This window comes from Corylus avellana, chromosome 7, assembly GCF_965113065.1.
Source record: "Corylus avellana chromosome 7, dhCorAvel1.hap1.2, whole genome shotgun sequence".
In the NCBI taxonomy this organism is placed as follows: Eukaryota; Viridiplantae; Streptophyta; class Magnoliopsida; order Fagales; family Betulaceae; genus Corylus; species Corylus avellana.
In genome coordinates this window covers 19,363,068-19,385,594 of record NC_142496.1, presented here as the reverse complement: position 1 = coordinate 19,385,594, position 22,527 = coordinate 19,363,068, and the positions used below count along the sequence as shown (strand labels likewise).

Below are 22,527 nucleotides of genomic sequence, written 5' to 3'. Positions count from 1 at the left end.
TATTGAGTGAATGGATTATAAAGGTACTTATGAGTGCTAAGTTACACATTAGTTCTTTACTAGGTGAAACATTTAAACTTATAAGTGATTCTAAGAAGTTTCAATTGCAACTACTAGCGGTTTCTAGAATGCTAGCACAGACGAGACACGCTTCTTTGTTTGTTACAAATAATATTAGAGAAACTTAGTAACATATACCATGTGGCGCTAAGCCACTGCATGGTAGGGGTTCTGATGACTAAGATGTCAAGGATTCGAAGAGAGAATATGAGATCTCAAAAAGTTAATCTTACGTTGGGAATATGAATTATCCACGCTAAGTAAGATTATAAGGGTGATTAATAAGTAGTACTAAATCTCACTTTAATTACTCACTGTGCAAAACTGAACGTTAACATTGTAGGGTTAATTACTAATTAGTCGTTACACCTACCTTTACACGCATGAATTGCTCAATCAAAAAAAGAAAAAAGTGAAGTGAAGTAGCGAGAAATCCTCATTCAAATTCGAGGCCCTCGTGACTATTGGTCCTTCATCTCAAGCACGTAAAAAAAATGCAGAAAGTACAAAATGAGTCAGAAGTGGAATAATTTCACCCTTTCATCCCCTTGCAGGAAGAGCAGAATTTCAAATATGGAAGTTGTGTCAAAAGTTTTAGATTATAAAACCCTACTTTTTCTTCGGCTGCAGTACTCCACTTACTTTCCAAAACTTTCCTTTCTCTACTGAATCTTTTATTACACAAACTGACCAAATCCAACACACCCAACTCAATCTTTCTCTCTCAACACCATGGATTCCCTCAAGAAAAAGAAGACTTGCACCAACCCATCTTGTTTCTTTTGCAGCCTGGAAGAGAAAGACTCCTCACTCAGGAGAGTGGGAATGGAAAAATGCTTCAAGGAAATGCCCCTCACAGACAACAAGCAACATGTCTTGGTGCTCAGCGGTCTATGGCATATGGCAATGACTCAGCCTGATGATCCTGAGTTCCCTTCCCTCGGCATCTTCGAGTGCATGGCAAATTTAATCGACAGGGGTATTAATGATAGAAATTGGCTTCTCAGGGGCCAAAACATATACATACCCTATTATGCTGCTCATGTGATTGGCTCCTACACCATGAACAAGGTGGAGTTTGCAGAAATGGCAGCGAAATCAGGTGTCATACCGCCATTAATGGAGCTCTTGAGAGGAAAGATCAGCTGGGTTGAGCAAAGGGTTGCGGTTCGAGCGCTCGGACACCTCGCTAGCTATGAGAAAACGTTTGAAGCAGTAGCGGTTTATGAAGAAGAAGTTGTTGGTTTAGCCATGACACTTGCTTCTACTTGTCTTGATGTTGTCTACTTCAACTTTGTAGGAGTGAAGAACATGAATGTGAAATTGAAGTATCATTGTGATTTGCTGACACGAGGCATCGGAGATTCGGAGATGGAGGATCGGAAGGCTGAAGAATGGGCTAGCCAGCTTCAATGCTGGTCTCTTTATCTTCTAAATTGTTTTGCATGCAAACAAAAGTGTTTGAATCTCATTTGCAGGCAAGATTTCTTGACAAATTTGTGTGATATGTGGGGGGGATTGGTGAATCACGCGTCTCCTGCTGGGGCTGGCCTTATTAGAATCTTGTGTTACAGTAAATATGGAAGAAAAAGCATTGCTGAATCAAAACAAATCATAGACACTCTCTGCAATCTCTCGAGATCTTCTGATGATTGGCAGTATATGGGAATCGACTGTCTTTTATTGCTTCTCAAAGACCATTCCACAAGGTACAAAGTTTTTGAGGTAATTTCATTGTTTCTTATGGATTTGGTTGAACTTGGAAGCCTTGGAGATAGATCAAACATAGGTGAAGCAATCACAAAACTCCTTCTTTTAGACCACAAAAAATGCAAATTGTTGTTCAAAAACCACAAAGTTGAAAAAGCCTTGCAAGATTTATGGAATTTGAAAGTAGAGAGGAGGAGGAAGGAGAAACTTATGTGTGAAGAAAAGGTTGAAGAGAGAAGGGTTATAATAGGTTTGATAAAACAACAAGCAAACCATATGTTTTGGTTGGGAGAGATTGAAGAAGCTCTAGAGAAGTATTCTGAAGCATTAGATTTGTGCCCTTTGAAGTTTAGAAAAGAGAGAATGGTGTTGCATAGTAATAGAGCTCAGTGTCATTTGCTGCTTAGGGATGCGGATTCTGCCATTAGTGACTCAACTCGAGCTCTCTGCCTCTCCACGCCTGCAAATTCCCACAGTAAGAGTCTTTGGAGAAGATCACAAGCTTATGACATGAAAGGGTTGGCCAAAGAGAGCTTGATGGATTGCATAATGTTCATCAACGGCTGCGTGAAGTCTGGGAACACAAAGCGCGTGAAGATCCCGTACTACGCGGCTCGTATGATCAGCAAACAGATGGACGCCACTTGGCTATTCGCCAACGCCCAGTCAAAGACAAGAATCAGCGGTCAAGTGGGAACAGAACAAGAATCTGACGGCGGTGACTATATTAGTGTTACCAACATCAATGGTGAGCAACAACATGGTGAAATGATGAGGAAGATGATGGAGAACAAAGATTTTGTATCTGGTAAGTTTCAGTTCTGTCTTTCCTAATGTCAGAATATATGTTACCATATTAAAATAACTGTATTAATTTGGGTGTGTTCTAAACTGTGTACGTATGAAATATAATCAAAGAATTAAGAGAAAATATTACATGATAAAATTAAGGGAAAACTGCACTTTAGACTTTTGAATTATCGCGCAATATGAGAAGTCCTTAAAACTTCAAAACCTCTCAATTTGGACTCCTGAACTTTCAATTGCAGTCAACTTGAACCCCTCTATCAGATTTAGCCGTTAACTTCCCTGATTTATCCATAAAAAGGCCAAAATATCCCTGGTTTTTTCTAACTTTATTTTTCTTTTTATTTTTTAATTTGGAATTAAGGGTAAATTTGGAATTTTATAAAAAAAGTCAGGGATATAAACGTTATTGTCTTACTTTTAACATTTAAAATCCCTTCTCAAATCGCTTGATAATTCTGTAAAATTTGTTTGTAAGCCTAGCACTCCTCTCACTTTATACCTATGAATTACCAATTAGGGATTTGAGAATGGATTTTAAACGTTAAAAGTGAGACAATGACGTTTATACCCCTGACTTTTTTTTTTTTATAAAATTTCAAATTTACCATTAATTCCAAATTAAAAACAAGGAGTGGTAGGCTTACAAACAAATTTTACAGAAAAACTTTTTCAAACTGATATGACACAATATGATCAGGTTTTTCAAAAATTTGAACTTATCTTATATCCAATCATGTTGTGCTAAATCAGTTTGTAAAAGTTTTTCTGTAAAATTTGTTTGTAAGCCTTGCCTTCCTCATAAAGTGAAGTTACCTCTAAAATTAATTTATATAAGGAAATATAATCAACCTAGACAAGAAAATAAATCAGTCAGACAAATAAGACAAATGTCAGGATATATATTTTGACAATAAATATAGTTCAAAGTCACTGGAATTATAATTTGAATTTCAAATGGATTTTGGTACCCTTTTTCCAGTTTGTGCAACTTTTAAGGGTTAGATATATTTGCAAATTGTCAATCACTTTTGATAGCAACTTTTTCAGGTCTGTCCACCATTATAGAAGAACCTTTGCTCGTAAAAGAAGTGAGGAGGAGAAAAGTGAAGAGGGCTAGAAGGAGATCAAAGAAAGCTGCTGGACCTCGATCAATGTAAGCCCAGTTGGCTGGCTATATGTTGGAGCAAAGATACAGTGAGGGGCATCAGATTCATCACATCTGATGTAAAATTTTGAAAAGTGCTTAGAAGATCGTAAATGCTTGTAAAAGTTTCCAAAATTTACAATTTCGGACGATCTGAGCAGGAGAACTGTAGCTTTGCACAGATTAGCAAATTTCGGAATGAGTGGTGTTTTTGAACTGGCTTGAGTATCATATGTGCATGCAAGTGTGGTTGGTGGATGACCACTTTACCATATTGAATAAAAAGGGTTTCGGATAAAGAATTATAAGAAGATAGTTAAAAACAGGAAAAAGGTGTACCTTTCATAACTTGACTTTCTGGCTTGGCCCTTTTCTCGTTTAAATTCAATGAAACATGCATTATGATCTTGGAAACTTTTACTAAAGGTCATTTTTATGGCTGGCACCTAAGAAGTTTGTGGAAAAAAAAAAAGAGCTTTTATGATTTACTTATCCCAAATTGAGGGAATTAGGTCTTCCCTACTTACAACACATGCTCTTTGAGTACTTCAATACGTGTAGAACATGTAAGAGCAACTAAGAAAACCAAAACAAACAAATTTTACAAAACAAAGAACATTATGGTACTTTTATGCAGATAATACATATAGAAGAAAAATATGGGAGATGGAGGTAGCTGCAATTTGATTTTTCTTTTCTCGATCTTTTCCGGTCAGCAATTAATACATATATATAACCTTATATACTTCATTTACAATCATTCAAGACCCTACATAGATATGGATAAATTCTAATCCATGTATATCTCACCTATTAATTAAAGTTAAAAAGTTTAAAAAGTGCAAAAAACTAATTAAAACCGGATGGCTCTGATTGTTGATGTTATCTTTACAACCTAAAATGTCTGCTCAAATTACCTAATTATAATCAACCTCTCCCCCAACTTATTTTGTACAAAAGTAAAAAAGATTTATCTCTCTTTTAACCCTAAAGCCATGAAAGCAACTGAGGAAGACATCTTCAAAGATTGAACCCAATTCCATGGAGATGGTATCCATGACTATGATATCTTTTTGAATCTTTATGCATGCAACATATATATATCTCGTTGAATTAGTCATTTTCATCACATCACGTGTACGTAATAAGAATCAAACCCCTTCTATTGCTGGCGGGTGGCTGAAGGATGTTCTACTTTGATCTAGCAACTTGTTAGGAGTAGGCTTTGGCTTGCCTTTTCTTATTATATTAGTAAAGTATTAGATTTTAGTGTTGACAAATTCAATGTAAAAACAAGTTGAGGTTTAAGTTTAAGATTGAGTCGATTGATGAAATTTTGATGCTAAAATCGAGGGTTTGAAGATCTTGTTGAAACAAGACAACTCGAGTTTGAGTGTTGCGGTTGCAAGCTGAGTCAATGTTTACAAAAATTTTGTGAGTTGACTCATTGTAACACAAGTCTTTCATTGTGGATTCCTTTGGTATTGGTTGGCCCTCATAGTGGTTTTAGTTTTGAAGAGTTTTTAAAATGTTTTCAGTACTTTGTTAAAATCTCTATATAAATTTTATTTTATACTTACTTTGATTTTGGCATTTATCTTTGTGGTAATTGGCTTATTCATTATTTGTTTGTTAATGTTGATAATGACTCGGGGTTGAAAATGTTTTTTCAGTTAGAGTTTGGGTTGTTTACCACATTTTTGGCATAAGGTACATGGTGAGTGCATTTGCATTAGGTCAATATTGTTGGTTTATCTTGTAGGTTCCAAGTCATGTTCCATTGCACCTTTCATTTAGAGTACACATGCATGTTGTATGATTTGGTAGAAGATTTTCAAGTTTTAGAGAGACCAACCGTCAAGAGTAGCATTCTTTATGTCTCCTCTCTCTCTCTCTCTCTTTAGGTATCAGGTTTCAGTAATAGAGGCAAAGTGGGTCTTAGACCGCATCATTACTTTTAAATAGGAAAACCATCGCAACTAGGGTTTTCAATAAGTGTTATTTAAAAAAAAACACAAATGTATGGACAAATAGAAGGTTTGAGGACAATAGTTCGAATCCAACTTCAATCATTCGAAGGTCGCACATTTTTAAAATGAATAAATTATAAAGAGAGATTCTTTTTAAATTATTTAAAATGTGCTATCTTTAATAATGAATTAAAACATGTGAGAGGTTAAATAAGAGGTTCCCATCATTGTCCCATGTTTTTTTACTAAAATATGTGTATTTTTTTGGACATGTCCACACAAGAGGGGGGAGGGGGATTCGAACTAGTAATCTTCCCTTCATTAAGTATGCCCCAGCCCAATTGAGCTACCTCTTAGGAAGAAATATGTGTATTAATTATAGGAGGATTATAGTTAAGGTATGTTGTGAATTTTTGGTAACCTTGTATACCTATTATTTATTAATATAAATTGTTATTTGCAACAACAATTTTATCATTAATACCTTTTTGTAATTTTTTTTGTTTGAAATAATTTCCAGCCTTACTATTAGGATTGACACATTAGTGATAACAATTTATCATCCCTAATATTAATGGCACATTTGATACGCATAATAGATCACTGGAATATAATAGCTATTTCTATGGAATAGTCATTCCTTTGTTTGGTTGCACATTATTACTAGGAATAACATTTCCATGAGAATGACTATTCCTTTAAGAGTAAGTTGTGTTTTTTTTTTTTCTTTTTTCTTCCAAAATACCTATGGAGTCCATCCTCAACATCTGCCCTTTAATGCTCAGGTACTAGCTCCGAACCGATGACCTTGAATCCCTTATCTTTGCCACCCACGACGAGGACCTTTGTTGGCTGGATGTTCCAGCAAAACACTTCTCAATGGGTAGTAAATTAGACAAGGGAAACACAAGAAATAAGAGAGAAAAAACTGCTGCAAAATTTCTGCAGAAAATGAGTAAAGGCAAGGGAAAAAACAAGGGTGAGGAAGAGCAATTTTTCTGAAGAGAGATTCTAGATGTCTCTTGGTTCTCTTCTCATTTTTTCTGCATATTCTTCATTCATTACACATCTACTTTCGAGCTGCTGCCAAGTACAAAAGTCAAGTACACACACTTTTACAAAGGTAGGTTCTAGAACCACACACACTGGCTTCACCATTCACACACATAATCACCTATTGCAAACTAGAGTTTAGTGAAACACAACCAAAGTAAACATTTAACTAGAATGGCACAATAATTTGTAACATTCTCCCCCTTAATGTGTTGTTCTTGAACTCCCAATGCTTCTTGGAGTTGCTGGAATTTCTCATTTCATAGTGTTTTGGTGAAAATGTCAGCTACCTGTTCCTCTGACCTGTAGAATTTCAACTCCACTTCACCTTCTTCAATTGCTTCTCTGATGAAGTGATGCTTAATTGCAATGTGTCTGGTCCTACTATGATAAACTTGATTCTTTGCCATTGCTATGGCTGATTTGTTATCACAAAGCAAGTGTACAGCCCCTTCTTGCTTCTCACCAATATCTTCAAGTATTCTTTTCAACCAAATTGCTTGAGATGTAGCTAATGCTACTGAAACATATTCAGCTTTTGCTGAAGATTGAACAACCGATTGTTGCTTCTTTGCGGACTAAGAAAACATACTTGATCTAAGTGAAAAAGCACAACCTGAGGTGCTTTTCATATCATCAATACAGCCACCCCAATCACTATCACAAAAGCCAAGCAATTTCACCGTGGAATTTCTGCAATACCTTATTCTATAACTTGTGGTGCCTTGAATGTATCTAAGCACTCTTTTTGCTGCTGCAAAATGAAAATGGCTTGGAGAATGCATGAACCTTGATAGAAAAGTTGCTGCAAACATAATATCAGGCCTTGTAGTAGTGAGATATAGCAAGTTTCCAACCAAACTTCTATAAAAAGTAGCATCCACATTTTTCCCTCCATATTCCTTATTTAATTTTTCATTTATTGCAAGGGGTGTAGCCATTGGTTTGCAACCAACCATTATGAATTTTCTCACAATTTTTTCAGCATACATTCTTTGTGAAATGAACACCTCTTCTCTGTCTTGATACACCTCAATGCCAAGAAAGTAATGTAGCAGCCCTATATCACTCATCTCATACTTGTTCACCATATCTTTCTTGAATTCTTCAACCATTTTAGTATTGCTTCCAGTTAATATCAAATCATCAACACATAATGCAACAATAAGCAAATCAACATTATCTTGATGTTTTACATATAAGGTTGGCTCACTCTTGCTCCTTTTGAAACCACTCTCGTTAAAGTAATTGTCAATATGGCCATACCATGCTCTAGGAGCTTGTTTTACCCCATACAAAGCTTATCTTAGCTTATACACTTTCTCTTTTTCAACTTGGGTGACAAATCCTTGAGGTTGTTCAATATACACCTCCTCTTTCAATTCTCCATTCAAGAATGCTGATTTGACATCAAGTTGGTACAATAACTAACCCTTTTGAGCTGCTAAAGAAGTTAGAGCTCTCACTGTATCCAAGCGAGTTACCGGAGTAAAAGTTTCATGAAAATCAACTCCAGCTTGCTGTGAGTATCCTTTTGCAACTAGCCTTTCTTTGTTTCTTTGAACCGACCCATCTACATCGCACTTCACTTTGTAAATTCATTTCACACCAATGATTTCTTTGTCTTGAGGCCTATCAACAAACTTCCATGTTCTATTTTTCTCACTAACTTCAATTTCATCTTCCATAGCTTTTCTTCAACTCTCTTCTTTTATTGATTCTTCAAAGTTTTCAGGTTCAACAACACAAAAGTTACACCTTGCATAGATATCATCCAAATTCCTCAATCTCATTGGACTTGAACTTGGAGAAGTTGATCTTGAGCTTGGAGATGATGGCGAGCTTGGTGATGGAGTCAAACTTCATGATGGGTGAGTGCTATCATCATTGCTTGCACTTCCTTGAGTTAGACTTTGCTATAAAACAGTCACCAGAATCAATTGTTCTTCAACTTGGCCTTGCTTCCAATTTCATTTAGTTTTCTCATCAAATAAGACATCTCGGCTGATGATTACTTTGTTGGTTTTCAAGTTGTACAGCTTATAGCCAGGGCCTGCCCAAAGGCTAGGCGACTTAGGCATTCGCCTAGGGCCTCCAATTTAATAAGGCCCAAAAAAAAATTTTAATAAGACCTAAATTTTTTTTTTTTTTAATTAAAATTTAAGGCCTCTAATCATGGTAAATAAGTAATTTAAAAAAACCGCAATGTAATAAGGTCCCAATTTAATAAGAATCATGATAAAATAATAACAATTAAAAAAAAAATTATGACAGCCACTTAGGCACTCAAGTCTCTTAACAAATAACAATTTAAAATATATATATATATATATATATATTAATTATGACAAACCCACTCAAGCACTCACACACAACACATGGAAGGAAACCTGTGACAAGACTTCACGTCTCCAATGGACACGAGGCTTGTGTCACAAGCAGTCAAGCACACTCTACTCTCTAGACCATCACTCTAGAGAGTAGAGATAATAATGATGGTTGATATGTTAAAATAGTGTTATACTAGACGAAAGTCTTCAAATTCATTACATACAGTCTGCAAAACCAAAACCTTCATCTTCATTCTTCGGTGCTCTCAAATTTTTTTCTCGCTCAGCTCAGGCCCTCTTGATCAATTTGTTCCATTATTCCTTCGACAAATCAGGTTCTATTGCTCTATTTTTATAATTCATTTTATTATAGTCAGAATATTTTTTTTTGATAAATTGTGTTTGTTTAATTTGTTAATATTTTGAATCAAACATGCCTACTAGAAAATAGAAAATATGCATCTGGTTATAAAAAACTTAAAAAAAAAAATAAAAAAAAATAAAGTAGAAAAGCTTATTGAATCTCATAGAGGAGTTCTAAATAAATTTGTTATTAGCAATAAATAAAATATTGAGGATAATTTTGGTAAAAAACTCATAAATGAACAAGAAATTCATCAAAAAGAATTAAAAGATAATGACAACACTACTGATGTATCTAACTCTATTATTACAAATATTTATGACCTAGGCCAATTGAAAAATATTGATGCAAAATTAAGAGATTTATTAATAGAAAATTGTGCAATAAGATACAATAATATAGATTTTCCTAAATATGAGAACTCTAGGCATTTTTCTAGTACATCTTATATACCGAAATTATCAAATGGGGAGCAACACAATCGGATGTCTGATCAAACATTCAATTTCAATTGTTTCAATCATTTGATCTTATTACGATCAATCGAACTAATTCATTATGATTGATCGGACTTTCGATCAAACATTCAATTTTAATTGTTTCAAGTTTGATCGATCATTTGATCCTATCATGATCGATTGAACAAATGCACTAGGATCAAACGGATGTTTGAACGAACCTTTAATTTCAATGGTTAATAACTTTTTTGGTACCTCAGTTTTCACTTTTTTATTTTTTTCCCCTTAAGTTTTAAAACGTGACAATTCTAGTACCAAACCTATGAGAAAAGACAAAATCAATACCTCCGTTAGTTTCGTCAGTCTTACTTGACGGAATTTCCACGTGTCACTCCCATAATACGCCACGTGTCCTACAAAGCAAAAATAATTAAAAAAGAAAAAGAAAAAGAAAAACTAAACTAAACTAAACTAAAAAAAAAAAAAAAACAGCCCTCTGTCTGGTTGCCGAGAAAACAAGGGAGTCCACTTTTATAAATTTGACAATTACTTCAAATCTATGCCTGCAATGAGCTGTTAAGCCCACCAATAAAGTTGCTACAAGTTTAAAATGAACCAATACCAAAGCTTTGAACTTTAACTCAATGCAAACAAGATGAAAAAAAATACAGAAAAACCCAATTGCCTATCACACAGCTAGAACACCTCACAACAGAAGAAGAAGAAGAAGAAGAAGAAGAGTCATTGCTACTACTTACAAGAGGCTCAAACCCAACCAATAGATCAGTAATCAAAACCCAGAAACTCAATTGAAGATAGAACAGCTCAAGAACACTACACATTTAATTCAAACCAAAAAAGGAAAAAACTTCATACCCATTCCTCATTTTTCACCTGAAAGTCCACGTGAGTTTTTAAGTCTTTCTCGTACTCTTTTGGTCTTTAGGTCTTTAGTTCATACTGGTGTGTGGTCCTGCAAGAAAAATGTTTTGGGTTTTGTGTATTTTGATTTATATGCTCATCTCCGGTGCAATGAGATCTATCATCCAAGCTATGGGGTTCTGTAATAGTGTCTGAAATTTGGATCTGGAGTTGGGACTTAGAAGATGGACTCCTCACCGCCGATCTCTGGGACACCCGCGTCCGGTCTCGAATTCCCGGACCCCGACGGCGTTGAGACCATGAATCAATTGGTTGAAGGGTTTGAGGAAACGAGTGGGGCTGTACTGCCTTCGCCCTCGGAGGACTTTGAGGAATTTCTGAGGAATTTCTGAATGTTTGAGGAATTAAAAATGGTCGAAGGGTTTTTGAGGAATTTCCGAATGTTTGTTTGGTTGCCGAGAAAGTGTAGGGAAAATTGCTTAAATGTTAGTTGATTTGAGCTTTTCTTGATCCGGCAAACAGCAGATGTTCCTATAGGAATTTGTTTGGTATCATTTCTAGTTTTAATAAGTTAATTTTTTTTTTGGACAGAGTTGGTTGTGATTATTGCTTTTGGTCTACAGATTGGAACATATTCTTTCACTTGTTTTCTCGGCAACCAAACAGTCGTGATTTTTTTTTTTTTTTTTTTAGGTTTATTTATTTATTTATAATTATTTTTACTTTTTAGGACACATGGCGTATTATGGGAGTGACACGTGAAAATTCCGTTAAGTGGGACTAAATTCTGTTAAGTGGGACTGACGAAACTAACGGAGGTATTGATTTTGTCTTTTCCCATAGGTTGGGTACTAGATTTATCACGTTTTAAAACTTAGGAGGGAAAGGGTAAAGATATAGAGCACGCCCGGCGTGCTTCAACAGTGAAGCACGCCGGCCGTGATTTTTTATTATTATTATTATTTTATTATTTTAATTTTTTTGAAAAAAAAAAAAAAAAAAATTAGCCTGGCGTGCTTCACTGTTGAAGCACGCCAGCGTGCTCTATATCATGACCCAGGGGGAAAAAAATAAAAAAATGAAAATTGAGGTACCAAAAAAGTTATTAACCCTAATTTCAATTGTTTCAATTTTGATTGTCACTTGATCCTATCGCGATCAATCAAATTAATTCATTAGGATCGACCGGATGTTCGATCGAACCTTCAATTTGTATCAAGTTTGATCGATCATTTGATTTTATCATGATCAATCGAACTAATTCACTAGGATCGATCGGATGTTAAATCGAATCTTCAATTTGTGTCAAGTTTGTTGCGTGACTACAATAAATTGAAATTAATTTATTTTTTTCATTTTTTTAAATTAATTTTAGTTTCAAATTAAGAGAAAATTTATAATTTCTAAAAGTTTTGAGGGTATAAAGGACATTTTATCATTTTTAGATGTTCAATTAAATCTATAATCTTCAGCTTTATTTGTTTTTTATTTATTTTTTTAATTTTTCTACAAGACTAAAGTGGACGCTAATACCACCTCTTCAGCGTCTACCATAAAAGTGGACGCTATTGATAAATCATCAGCGTCCACTATGTGTCGACGTTGTTAATCATGTAGTTTTAATTTTTAATTTTTATTTTTTACAAGACCATTAGCGTCCGCTAATATGTCTTCAGCATCCACTTTATGAGTGGATGCTATTGATATATTATCAGCGTCCACTATGTGTGGACACTGTTAATCATGTAGTTTTAATTTTTTTTTTTTTTTACAAGACCATTAGCGTCCACTTTTTGTGGACGCTAATGGTCGATTATTAGCGTCCACAGTCATAGTGGACGCTAATGCGATATCTACGGCGTCCACTTTTAGTGGACATTGTTGAGCTTTTAGTTTAATTTGTTTTTTTATATTTTTATTTTTGTATAAGAGCTTGAGCGTCCACAAAGTGGACGCTAATGCTCCATCATCAGTGTCGACTTTAAAAGTGGACGTTATTGAGTACAATTAATTTTTTTTTTTTTTTTTTTTTTTAATTTTTGTATAGGACTATTAGCGTCCATTAAGAGTGGACGCTGATACTAAACTATCAGTGTCCACTATAGTGGACGCTAATAGTTATATTGTCGCCGCTAATAATTTTCCCGCCTTTGGTATAATTCCCGCTAGTATTTTTTGCGTCGACGTAGTAGCATCCACTGTAAAGCTGACGCTAATACTTATCTTTTTTGTCAACTATTAGCGTCCACATTTTTGTGGACGCTAATGCTTGCTTACTCATTAGCGCCAACTCTAAAAAGTCAACGCTAATATATGACCTTTAGCAACGACTAAGGAGTCGTCCCTAATAAGTCACCCCTGATGAGTAGATTTCTTGTAGTGTGAAGATCCTAAAACAAAAAGTGAAGCTAATTGATTAGCAACCTATGAGATGGAAAGTTTTGAATTCTTATTGAGTATGACTATTTGGTATGATATTTTATTTGCTGTTAATACTGTTAGTAAAAATTTACAATCGAAAGACATGCATATTGATGTTGCTATAGATCAATTAGAAGGTCTTATTTCTTATTTTAAAAACTATAGAGAAACTGGATTTACATCTGCTATAATTTCATCTAAAGAGATTGCAACTAAAATGGAAATAGAACATGCTTTTCGTGAAAAACGTATAATTCGTAGAAAGAAACAATTTGATGAGAATGCTAATGACGAGACAACATAATCTGCTAAAGAATCTTTTAAAATTGATTACTACCTATATATAGTAGATCAAGTTATTTCTTCAATTCAAAGTAGGTTTGACCCAATTCAAATATACGAAAATAATTTTGATTTTTTATTTAATTTTAAGAAATTAAAATCACTAGATGATGATGGTTTGCAAAATAAATGTCTTAATCTAGAAGGTTTCCTAAAGCATGATATCGATTATGATTTTGATGGTTTAGATTTATTTTCAGAACTAAAAGTTTTAAAATAAATTTTACAAATAGAAGAAAGTGCTCCAATTGACATATTAAATTATGTAAAAAGACTTGATTCTTTTCCAAATGTATGTATCGCTTATAAAATTTTATTGACAATGCATGTTATAGCTGCTTCTGCAGAAAGAAGTTTTTCAAAATTAAAATTGATAAAATCCTACCTAAGATCAACAATGTCACAAGAAATATTAAATGGATTAGCCATATTATCAATTGAAAAAAAGATGTTAGAAAATCTTGAATATAAAAACTTAATCAGTAATTTTGCATCCCAAAAAGTGAGAAGACTGATTTTTAAATAAAAATATTAAAATAAATATTATTCATTTATTTTTTAAATATTACAAAAAGTAAAGTCCAATTTCAAAGTTTCACCTAAGGCCCCAAAATATATTGGGCCGGCCCTACCTATAGCCCTTTGACATTGAGCTATAGGCAACAAATATACCCTTCTCACTTGTCTCATCCAGCTTGTATCTTTTCTCCTTTGAAATTTGAGCATAGCAAATACAATCAAAACACTTTGAGATGCTTAATTGATGGCTTTCTTTCACTCCAAGCTTCAAATGGTGTTTTATCCCAGACGGCCTTGATTGGACATCTATTCATCAAATAAATAGTTGTGTATACAGCTTCAGCCTAAAATGCTTTTGGTAATCATTTTTCACTCAACATAGACTTGGCAATCTCCATGCTGTTTTGATTCTTCCGCTCAGATACCCCATTTTGTTGTGAAGTATAAGAGACTATCAACTGCCTCTCCACACCTTCGTCTTCACAAAATTTATGGAATTGATTTGATGTATATTTATTCCCTCTATCACTTCTCAAGACTTTAATAAAACAACCACTTTGTTTTTCAACAAGACATTTAAACTTTTTAAAGATATTAAATACTTCAAATTTTTGTCTCATGACATAAACCCAAATCATGCGACTATAATCATCAATAAAGAGAATGAAATACCTGTTTTGAGAATGAGAAGGAGTTTGCACAGGCCCACAAATGTCAGTATGCACCAACTCTAGCATCTTCTTAGCCCTTCATGCTACTCGTTTGGAAAATGGTTGTCGATGATGCTTCCCAAGAGCACAACCTTCACAATTTTTTTTTTTTTTTTTTTTTCCACTAATAATAGGAAGCCCTTGCACCATATTTTTCTGATGTAGTAGCTTGAGACTCTGAAAATTCAGGTGACCAAATCTTTTATGCCACAATCGTGATTCATCAATTACACCAGCTTTTAAAGCCATGTCTTTTGCATATTTGAAAGTGAGTGAAAAACTTCTATTTAGAGCTATTTTAACTTCAGCCACAACCAATTTTGCTCTTCCTTCATCATAAACTGTACAAGTACAACCTTCAAAATGAAGAACATAATCATGCTCTATAAGTTGTCCAATGCTAAGCAAGTTTTGATCAAGCTCTGGAACAAATAAAACTTCACAAATTTTATTTAGCCCTATCTTGGTTTCAACTCCAACATTGCATTTTCCTTTAACATCTACTACAACACCATTTCCTAACTTCACTTTAGAATGGAATGAGGTATCTATGTCAAGAAAAATTTCCTTCTCCGGTGTCATGTGATTGCTACAACCACTATCTAAGAACCATGTATCATTTTCCTTTTCGGAAACATGTTGACATGCATAGAACAAGTTCCATTCACTTTCTTTCTTCTCGGTGAAATTAGCTTGTTGATTGTTCTTCAAGAATCTACAATCCTTTTGCAAGTGGCCAAACTTCTTGCAATTACAACATTGAGGCTTTCCTTTGAACCAACAATCTTTTTCAACACAACTAGTCTTCTTGCAAATATTACATCTTTGTGAAGAGCCTTCCACACTTGGTTTTCTTTCATAGCTGTCTCTACCTCTTCCTCTTGGACTTCTTCCTTTTCCTCTTGCTCTAAAACTTCTACCTCCTCTAGTTGTGTCCCCTTCACCTTGTTCATGACGTAATGTTCTCTTTTCAGAATTTTTTGAATTAACAGAGAGTTTAGATTGAAATTCACTCTCTATTGACTTTTCGGAGTGTCGTTCCAACCTTTGCTCATGAGATTTCAATGAACCCAACAACTCTTGGACACTTATACTAGATAGGACTTTCGTTTCTTCAACTATAGCAACCATTGGATCAAATTTTTCATGCAAGCTTATCAATATTTTTTTCACAATTCTACGATCAATCATATCTTCACCATAAGCATTCATTTGATTTACCAACTTCAAAAATCTAGTGGAAGAATCTTTCACATTTTCATTTTCTTTCATTCTCATATTTTCAAAATCTCTTTTAAGAGTTTGGAGTTTGATGGTTCTTACCTTTTTATCTCCTTGAAATTCTTCTTGGAGAATATCCCAAGCCTCCTTAGCTCTTGTTGCTCCCATAATTCTTGAAAAAAATAGTTTATGAAATCCCCTTTGAATCATCCCAAGAGATCCAGCATTCTTGATTTTGTTCTCCTTCAACTCCCTCTTTTGAGTTTCAGTCAATGTTGATGTGGATTCAGATATTTCACATCCTGATTCTACCATGTACTATAAATTTATAGAGACAAACAAGGTCTTTATCTTTATAAACCCGAAATCATAATTTTCACCAGAGAAAACTGGTACTTGGACATTACTCCAATTCACGTTGCTACTTGTGTTGGCCATTGCTTCTCCTTCAACTTATCCTCTTCTTTCTCTTCAAATTTCTGCCCAAAACACTTCTTCGAACCAAGCTCTAATACCAAACTCTGTTGGCTGGATGTTCTAGCAAAACACTTCCTAATGGGCTGTAAATTAGACAATGGAAACACAAGAAATAAGAGAGGAAAAACTGTTGTAGAATTTCTGCAGAAAATGAGTAAAGGCAAGGGAAAAACAGAGGAGAGGCAAGCAATTTTTCGTAAGAGAGATTCTAGATGTCTCTCGGTTCTCTTCTCATTTTTTCTGCATATTCTTCATTCATTACACATCTACTTTCCAGCTGCTGCCAAGTACAAAAGTCAAGTACACACACTTTTACAAAGGTAGGTTTTAGAACCACACACACGTGGCTTCACCATCCACACACATAATCACCTATTACAAACTAGAGTTTAGAAAAACACAACCAAAATAAACATTTAACTAGAATGACACATTAATTTGTAACAACCTTGACAACTTGATCAAAAAATATGATTGCACCTTCTCTTTGAATTCTCTTAAGCCCTCTCGACTCTCGCCTCTTCCTGTTTCCAATTAAACTTGATTCCTAACAATCCATCGGCTTGGTTCTTGACAACTCCACCAAGTTCGAGGATTTTCAAAGCCGTAGGTGTCCTTGTTGGGTATGGATGATCGATGATGGTGAGGGTGTGAATAATTTGAACTCGAGTGGTGCGAGAGACTTGGAGGCTACAAAACTCAGTTTGTTTGGGAACGATAAGAACACGATGGTTGCCGATGAGTATATAAATAAGGTGTTTTTGGATGATGAAAGATCTGAAAATGGTGTGCCGATTGGGTATTGGAGAGTACGACTGGTTGCTCAGCCCTGCCTCCTCTATCCCAACTTAATTAAGTCAATTACTTTCAAATTTCTGTAATTTGATTGGATTTTCTTTTTTTTTTTTCACTGTGGAGGATTGATCAAATTCTAAATTGGGTATTTGGTTCGACCACTTCTGGTGTCCTGTTAGGATGGTCGGTCAACCCTTAGGTGTGTGCTACCTTTAAAATTTTCAAAAATTTATTTATTTATAAATATAGGGTATTTTTTATATTTTAGGTCAATTCTAGTGATAGCATATTTGTTGTCACAAAACAAAAGAATTGTAATGGTCATTCCATTCCAACTTGTTTTATTCCGACTACTCGTTCCTATTACTAAAGGAATGACTACTATGAATACCATACATGCCCTAAATTATTGCTTGACGCCAGCGACGATTTTTGGGTCATTGTTTAGAATGTAGTCACTAACAACCACTTTCTTGTAGTGTTCTACCATCTAAATTTCCTCAAATTTCAAGTGTCATTTTCAAATTAAATGATTATGATTTTTTTTAGATTAATATGTTATTACTTTAAAATATTGTAAAATAAGGTAAATATTGTAGTAAATATTTGGTTGATAAAACTAGTAAATGTTGATATGCTAACACCCTAATTATTTAATTTAAAAATAATTATTGGAATTTAACAAAATCTATACTGTATAATATAGTACTAGAATTCTGTGAAAGAAAATATAAAGATGTGGAAATATAAAAAGCAGAATAAAAGAAAATAAACACAGAATTTTATGTGGTTCGGTTTATAAACCTACGTCATAGAACAAAGCCCAAATGCCTACATTTTCCTCGTATTCCTTGATAAAATTTACAATACAAAAGACTATTATTTATAAGAGAGTTGAGTTAAATAAGTATGGTTATTAAATCAATTAGATTTGATTACCCTTTAAATCTTATTAGAATCAAATCTCATAATATAAGATAATCAAATATACTCTAACATTCCCCCTCAAATTCAAGGTGGAAGATTCTAAAACCTTGAGTTTGAATTTTTTTTGTATTATATTTTTTTTTTTTGTATTTTTTGTATATATATATATATTTTTTTTTTGTGTTGGAGATAACAACATTTGGCAGTGGAGGCCAAAGATAATGGCCATAAACTTGCTAGAGTTGGAGGCATCCAGTGGTGGTGACTAGAGGCGTTCAATGATGGTGATCAGATATGCGCCTTAAATAACAATTTGTCAAAGAGGGCCAATTATGAGCCAAAATGAAGCCAAATTGGCTGAAAATGAGATCAACTATGGGCCTTAAATGAGAGAAAACCATGGGCTAAAATAAAAGCTAGTTATGGGTTGAAATGAGGCCAACTATGGGCCTTAAATGGGTTGGGTCTTCAAACACTACCATAAAGGTCGAGCCTGGTCACTAAACAATATCACAAATGCCAAAAGATGAGTTTGGGTCAACAATGATCAAAATAATGTTCCAATAAATGGCCAAAATAATATAGGCAGCTTGCCATTTTTTTTTTTTGGTTAAGATACTATGCAAGATCTAGAGGAGATCTGCAAAAGTAATAACTATCACGAACAACACAAGAAAACACAAGAAAAAAAAAGGGAAAAAATCCACAAGACCATTGGGATCGAACACTGGTGTTAGTTTTTATCTCTGATACCATGAAAAGAAATATAAAGCTATGAAAAATATGAAAAGCGGAATAAAAGAAAATAAACACAAGGAATTTTACATGGTTTGGTATATGACTTACGTCAATAGGATAAAACCCAAAAGGGTATATTTTGCTCTTCTTCTTTTTTTTTGAATTGTCCACACAAGAAGAGAAGGAGGGAGATTCGAACTAGTGACTTTCGCTTCATGAGGCGTGGTCCCCAACTAATTAAGCTACCCCTTAAGGATTATATTTTGCTTCTTTTTTTTTTTTTGACATGTCCACACAAGGGAAGGGGGTGGGCGAATTCGAACTGGTGACTATATTTTGTTCTTATTCCTCGATGATGTTATAATACAAAAGACTCTTATTTATAGTAGAATTGAGGTAGATAAGTATGATTATCAAATCAATCAAATTTGATTACTATCAAAATTGATTAAAATCAAATCTCCGAAATTAATACAATTAAACCCCATAATTTCATATTTGATTACCATCAAATCTAATTGCAATCAAATCTCATAATATAGGATAATCAAATATACGCTAACATTGTGGGCGTCAAGAATCATTGAGTAATTTTAGAAGTCCTTCTTGTGTCATTCTAAAAATGAGATGGCATTTAAAACCACAATTTAATCAAAATTCAATAATGATCAAATGATCAATCACAAGCTCAATTGTGATTTGAAAAACCACATAATTATTGGAGGGATACAAGAAAGACTTTTAGCGCGCATTACTTAGAATCATCATCTATTTTAATCTCACTTTCTAAAATAATTTATTGGAACAAAAGATTTGCATGGAAAGTATAATGGCTTAATGGAACAAAATATGATGGTTAAGAGCATTTCCAGCAAAAGTATGCAAAATACCTATTGAAAAAGTACAAAATTCTAATTTAGTTACCCATCATTCTATACACACTCTAACAAATTATTTATTTTACTATCTATTTTTTTTAAATATTCTTTTGTGTGGGAGAAAGTGTGAAAGGAAGAGGAGAGAGGGAGAGAGTCAAAGAAAAAAGGGTGATGCAGAAAATAATAAAAAAAACTTTTGTAGTGTGAATAATGAATAGACAAACGAGGCTATTATACTGTTTACACTATAAGAAAAAATGTTAAAGTAACTACTTTGTTGGACACAAAAAATAACATATGATAGTCAAATTTGAGGAATGCTATACTACTCTCATTTATTTACACAATTTTTCTATACCCGTAAGTGGCTTTTAAAATCACCGTTGTTGGATCAAAATGCCATAAAGATCCATTATATTTCATATTCAATGGTGGTTTTAAAATTCACCTATTGATGTAAAAAAAGTGGGAGTAAGTATAGCATCATTCGTCAAATTTAGCTATTACGAGTCATTTGCCTAAAAATACTGAGTTTGCAATGGTTTTGCTGTATCAGGTCCCCTGTGAGATCTGACCTTTTACCTTTTACATGCACACTTATCATTTTAATTCCCTCCAAAATGTGGAGCAATTGAGTGCGCCAATAAATAATGCATGAATGGACTGTTTATAAGAGCATTTATAATGAACTCTTTATATTTAGCTGTTTCTCTAAAAATTTAACAAAACTCATGAAAACATCAATTTAACAAGCTCCATTCTCTAATTTATATTTAACTCTTGTAATAGATGCTCCTAACAATATTCCAAGCCCTAAAAGCTAAAGTTATATAATTTTTTAAGATTATTTTTTACCCTTCTCTTTTTTGGTTGGTTTAAAACAAATAAAATAATAATATTTAACTACAGTAGAAAAAAGGGATAGAAAGTTTGATGTTTGACTCATTTTAAAAGTGGCTATCTAAATTTGATAAAGTAAATTTTTCTCCTCAAATTTAGCTTTTATTTTAAGAATCCATCGTGAATGCTCTAATGCAATGCAAACCGAGACATTACTTTCTTTCTTTTCTTTTTTTTTTCTTCTCTAATTTCTAAAGAACATAATTATTATTCTTGTTATACAAAAAGATTATATCATACTAGGCCAAATTTCTTCCGTTTAACAAAGGGGTAAATATTTTCTTAGATTGCTTTGATCAATTCCATGGTATTACTTTTTTTATTAAACAGTTCACTTTATTATTATTTTAAGACACAACTTAATAAGATATAAAATAAAAAAATTAAAAAAAAATAATTTTATTTAAAGGAAAAGTCTACATACCCGCTTAAACTACTACCTAATTGAAAGTTTGAGGCATTCTCAATTGGGTGGTAGTTTGATGGGTGTATGTGAACTTTTCTGAAAAGAAAAAAAATATATATACTGCTGAGATAATAAAATATTTAGGAATTATTTTAAAAATAATACTTTGTATTTTAATAACAATGCAAAGACTGATTATTCTTTAAATAATTACTTATCTGAAGTACATTTGTATCATTCTACTTAATAATATATAGGGTTTCGGATAGATTTCATGATAAAAATAATAATAGTCTAAACAATCTAACCCATTATAGGATTAAATGTTGGGTCTGTTCTTCTACTCTTCTATTATTAATCTCTTCGAAGAGATTACTTTTTTTTTTTATTTAATTTTTTTACACCAAATTAGCGAAACTAATCTCTTTCTTTCTCCTGTTGTAAGGCTTTTGGCCCCTTGGTTTGTTAATGGATGTCTTGTTACAAAAAAAAAAAAAAAAAAAATCGTGGTTCCCTTGTGGCCCTATCTCTCTCATTTCAAAATATTATCCTCATTGAAGGCGACTGGGCTCAGAAGTAGAGTGTAGCAATCAATTGCAAGTGGGTCAAACTCATTATTGTAGCAATCCAAAAGGGCCGAAGGAGGAGCATAAAAAGAGGAAGAAAACGATGGTGCAAGAATAACAATTAACAAGTAGTGTGGTTGGTGGGTGGGTGGGTGGGTGGGTGGGTGGGTGGGTGGGGGTGTTACAAGTGGTGAAATTAAAGCTACAAATTAATACTTCTAGAATGACTTCATCGTATACTAGCACTATACGTGTCTCTATTAGAACCTCAGCAAGTGCGTAGAGTTAACGGTTGCCATTGTAATACCCATTAAAAATACAATATAAAGGAAAATAGGGAAAAGAGGCTCTAGTCACTCCCAAGAGAGTGAATATTACTTAGAAATGGCAATGAATAACTTAAAATACGATTGTGGATGTGAAAAGATTATTTTTGAGCCATAAAATACCCTCATCATGGCTTGCGTGCTGAAAAGAGCTTTTCAGATTTGGTTTATATGCAATATGCTGACATTTGTAGCAAAAGTGATGATTGATTTACTGTTCCATGCATGAGTTTGTTTGAATGAGAATGGTTTTCCACTTGTGAGAGCATCAAAATTTTGTTTCTTGATTACTAAGGAGAGTTTGTTTAAATGAGTCACGTGTTAATGAAATATCAGCTCCGAAATTTAGATTTCTTAGTGATTAATGAAATTTAGCTTGTTCGAACAAGAAAGATTTTTGTTCGAACGAGAGGCACATGTCAGATTTGTGTCAGGTGCCACGTGTCACTCGCTAGAGAATTTCTTAGTGATTAGTAAATAATCTCCTTCAAACAAGCCGAGAATTTCCCTATAAAGAGGC

General features: G+C 33.7%; 2 protein-coding genes across 2 annotated transcripts; one reads left to right on the top strand and one right to left on the bottom strand.

Annotated features, from left to right (window-relative positions):
- Window positions 1–792: 792 nt before the first annotated feature.
- LOC132185144 (ARM-repeat/Tetratricopeptide repeat (TPR)-like protein) lies at window positions 793–3,737 on the top strand. The gene is made up of 2 exons (XM_059598957.2): window positions 793–2,578; window positions 3,628–3,737. The coding sequence occupies exons 1-2, from the start codon at window positions 793–795 to the stop codon at window positions 3,735–3,737; spliced, it is 1,896 nt and encodes a 631-aa protein (XP_059454940.2).
- A 10,435-nt stretch (window positions 3,738–14,172) lies between these two features.
- LOC148584632 (uncharacterized) lies at window positions 14,173–16,309 on the bottom strand. The gene is made up of 2 exons (XM_088518548.1): window positions 14,921–16,309; window positions 14,173–14,253 (listed from the first exon to the last, which is right to left on the bottom strand). The coding sequence occupies exons 1-2, from the start codon at window positions 16,307–16,309 to the stop codon at window positions 14,173–14,175; spliced, it is 1,470 nt and encodes a 489-aa protein (XP_088374674.1).
- Window positions 16,310–22,527: the final 6,218 nt, after the last annotated feature.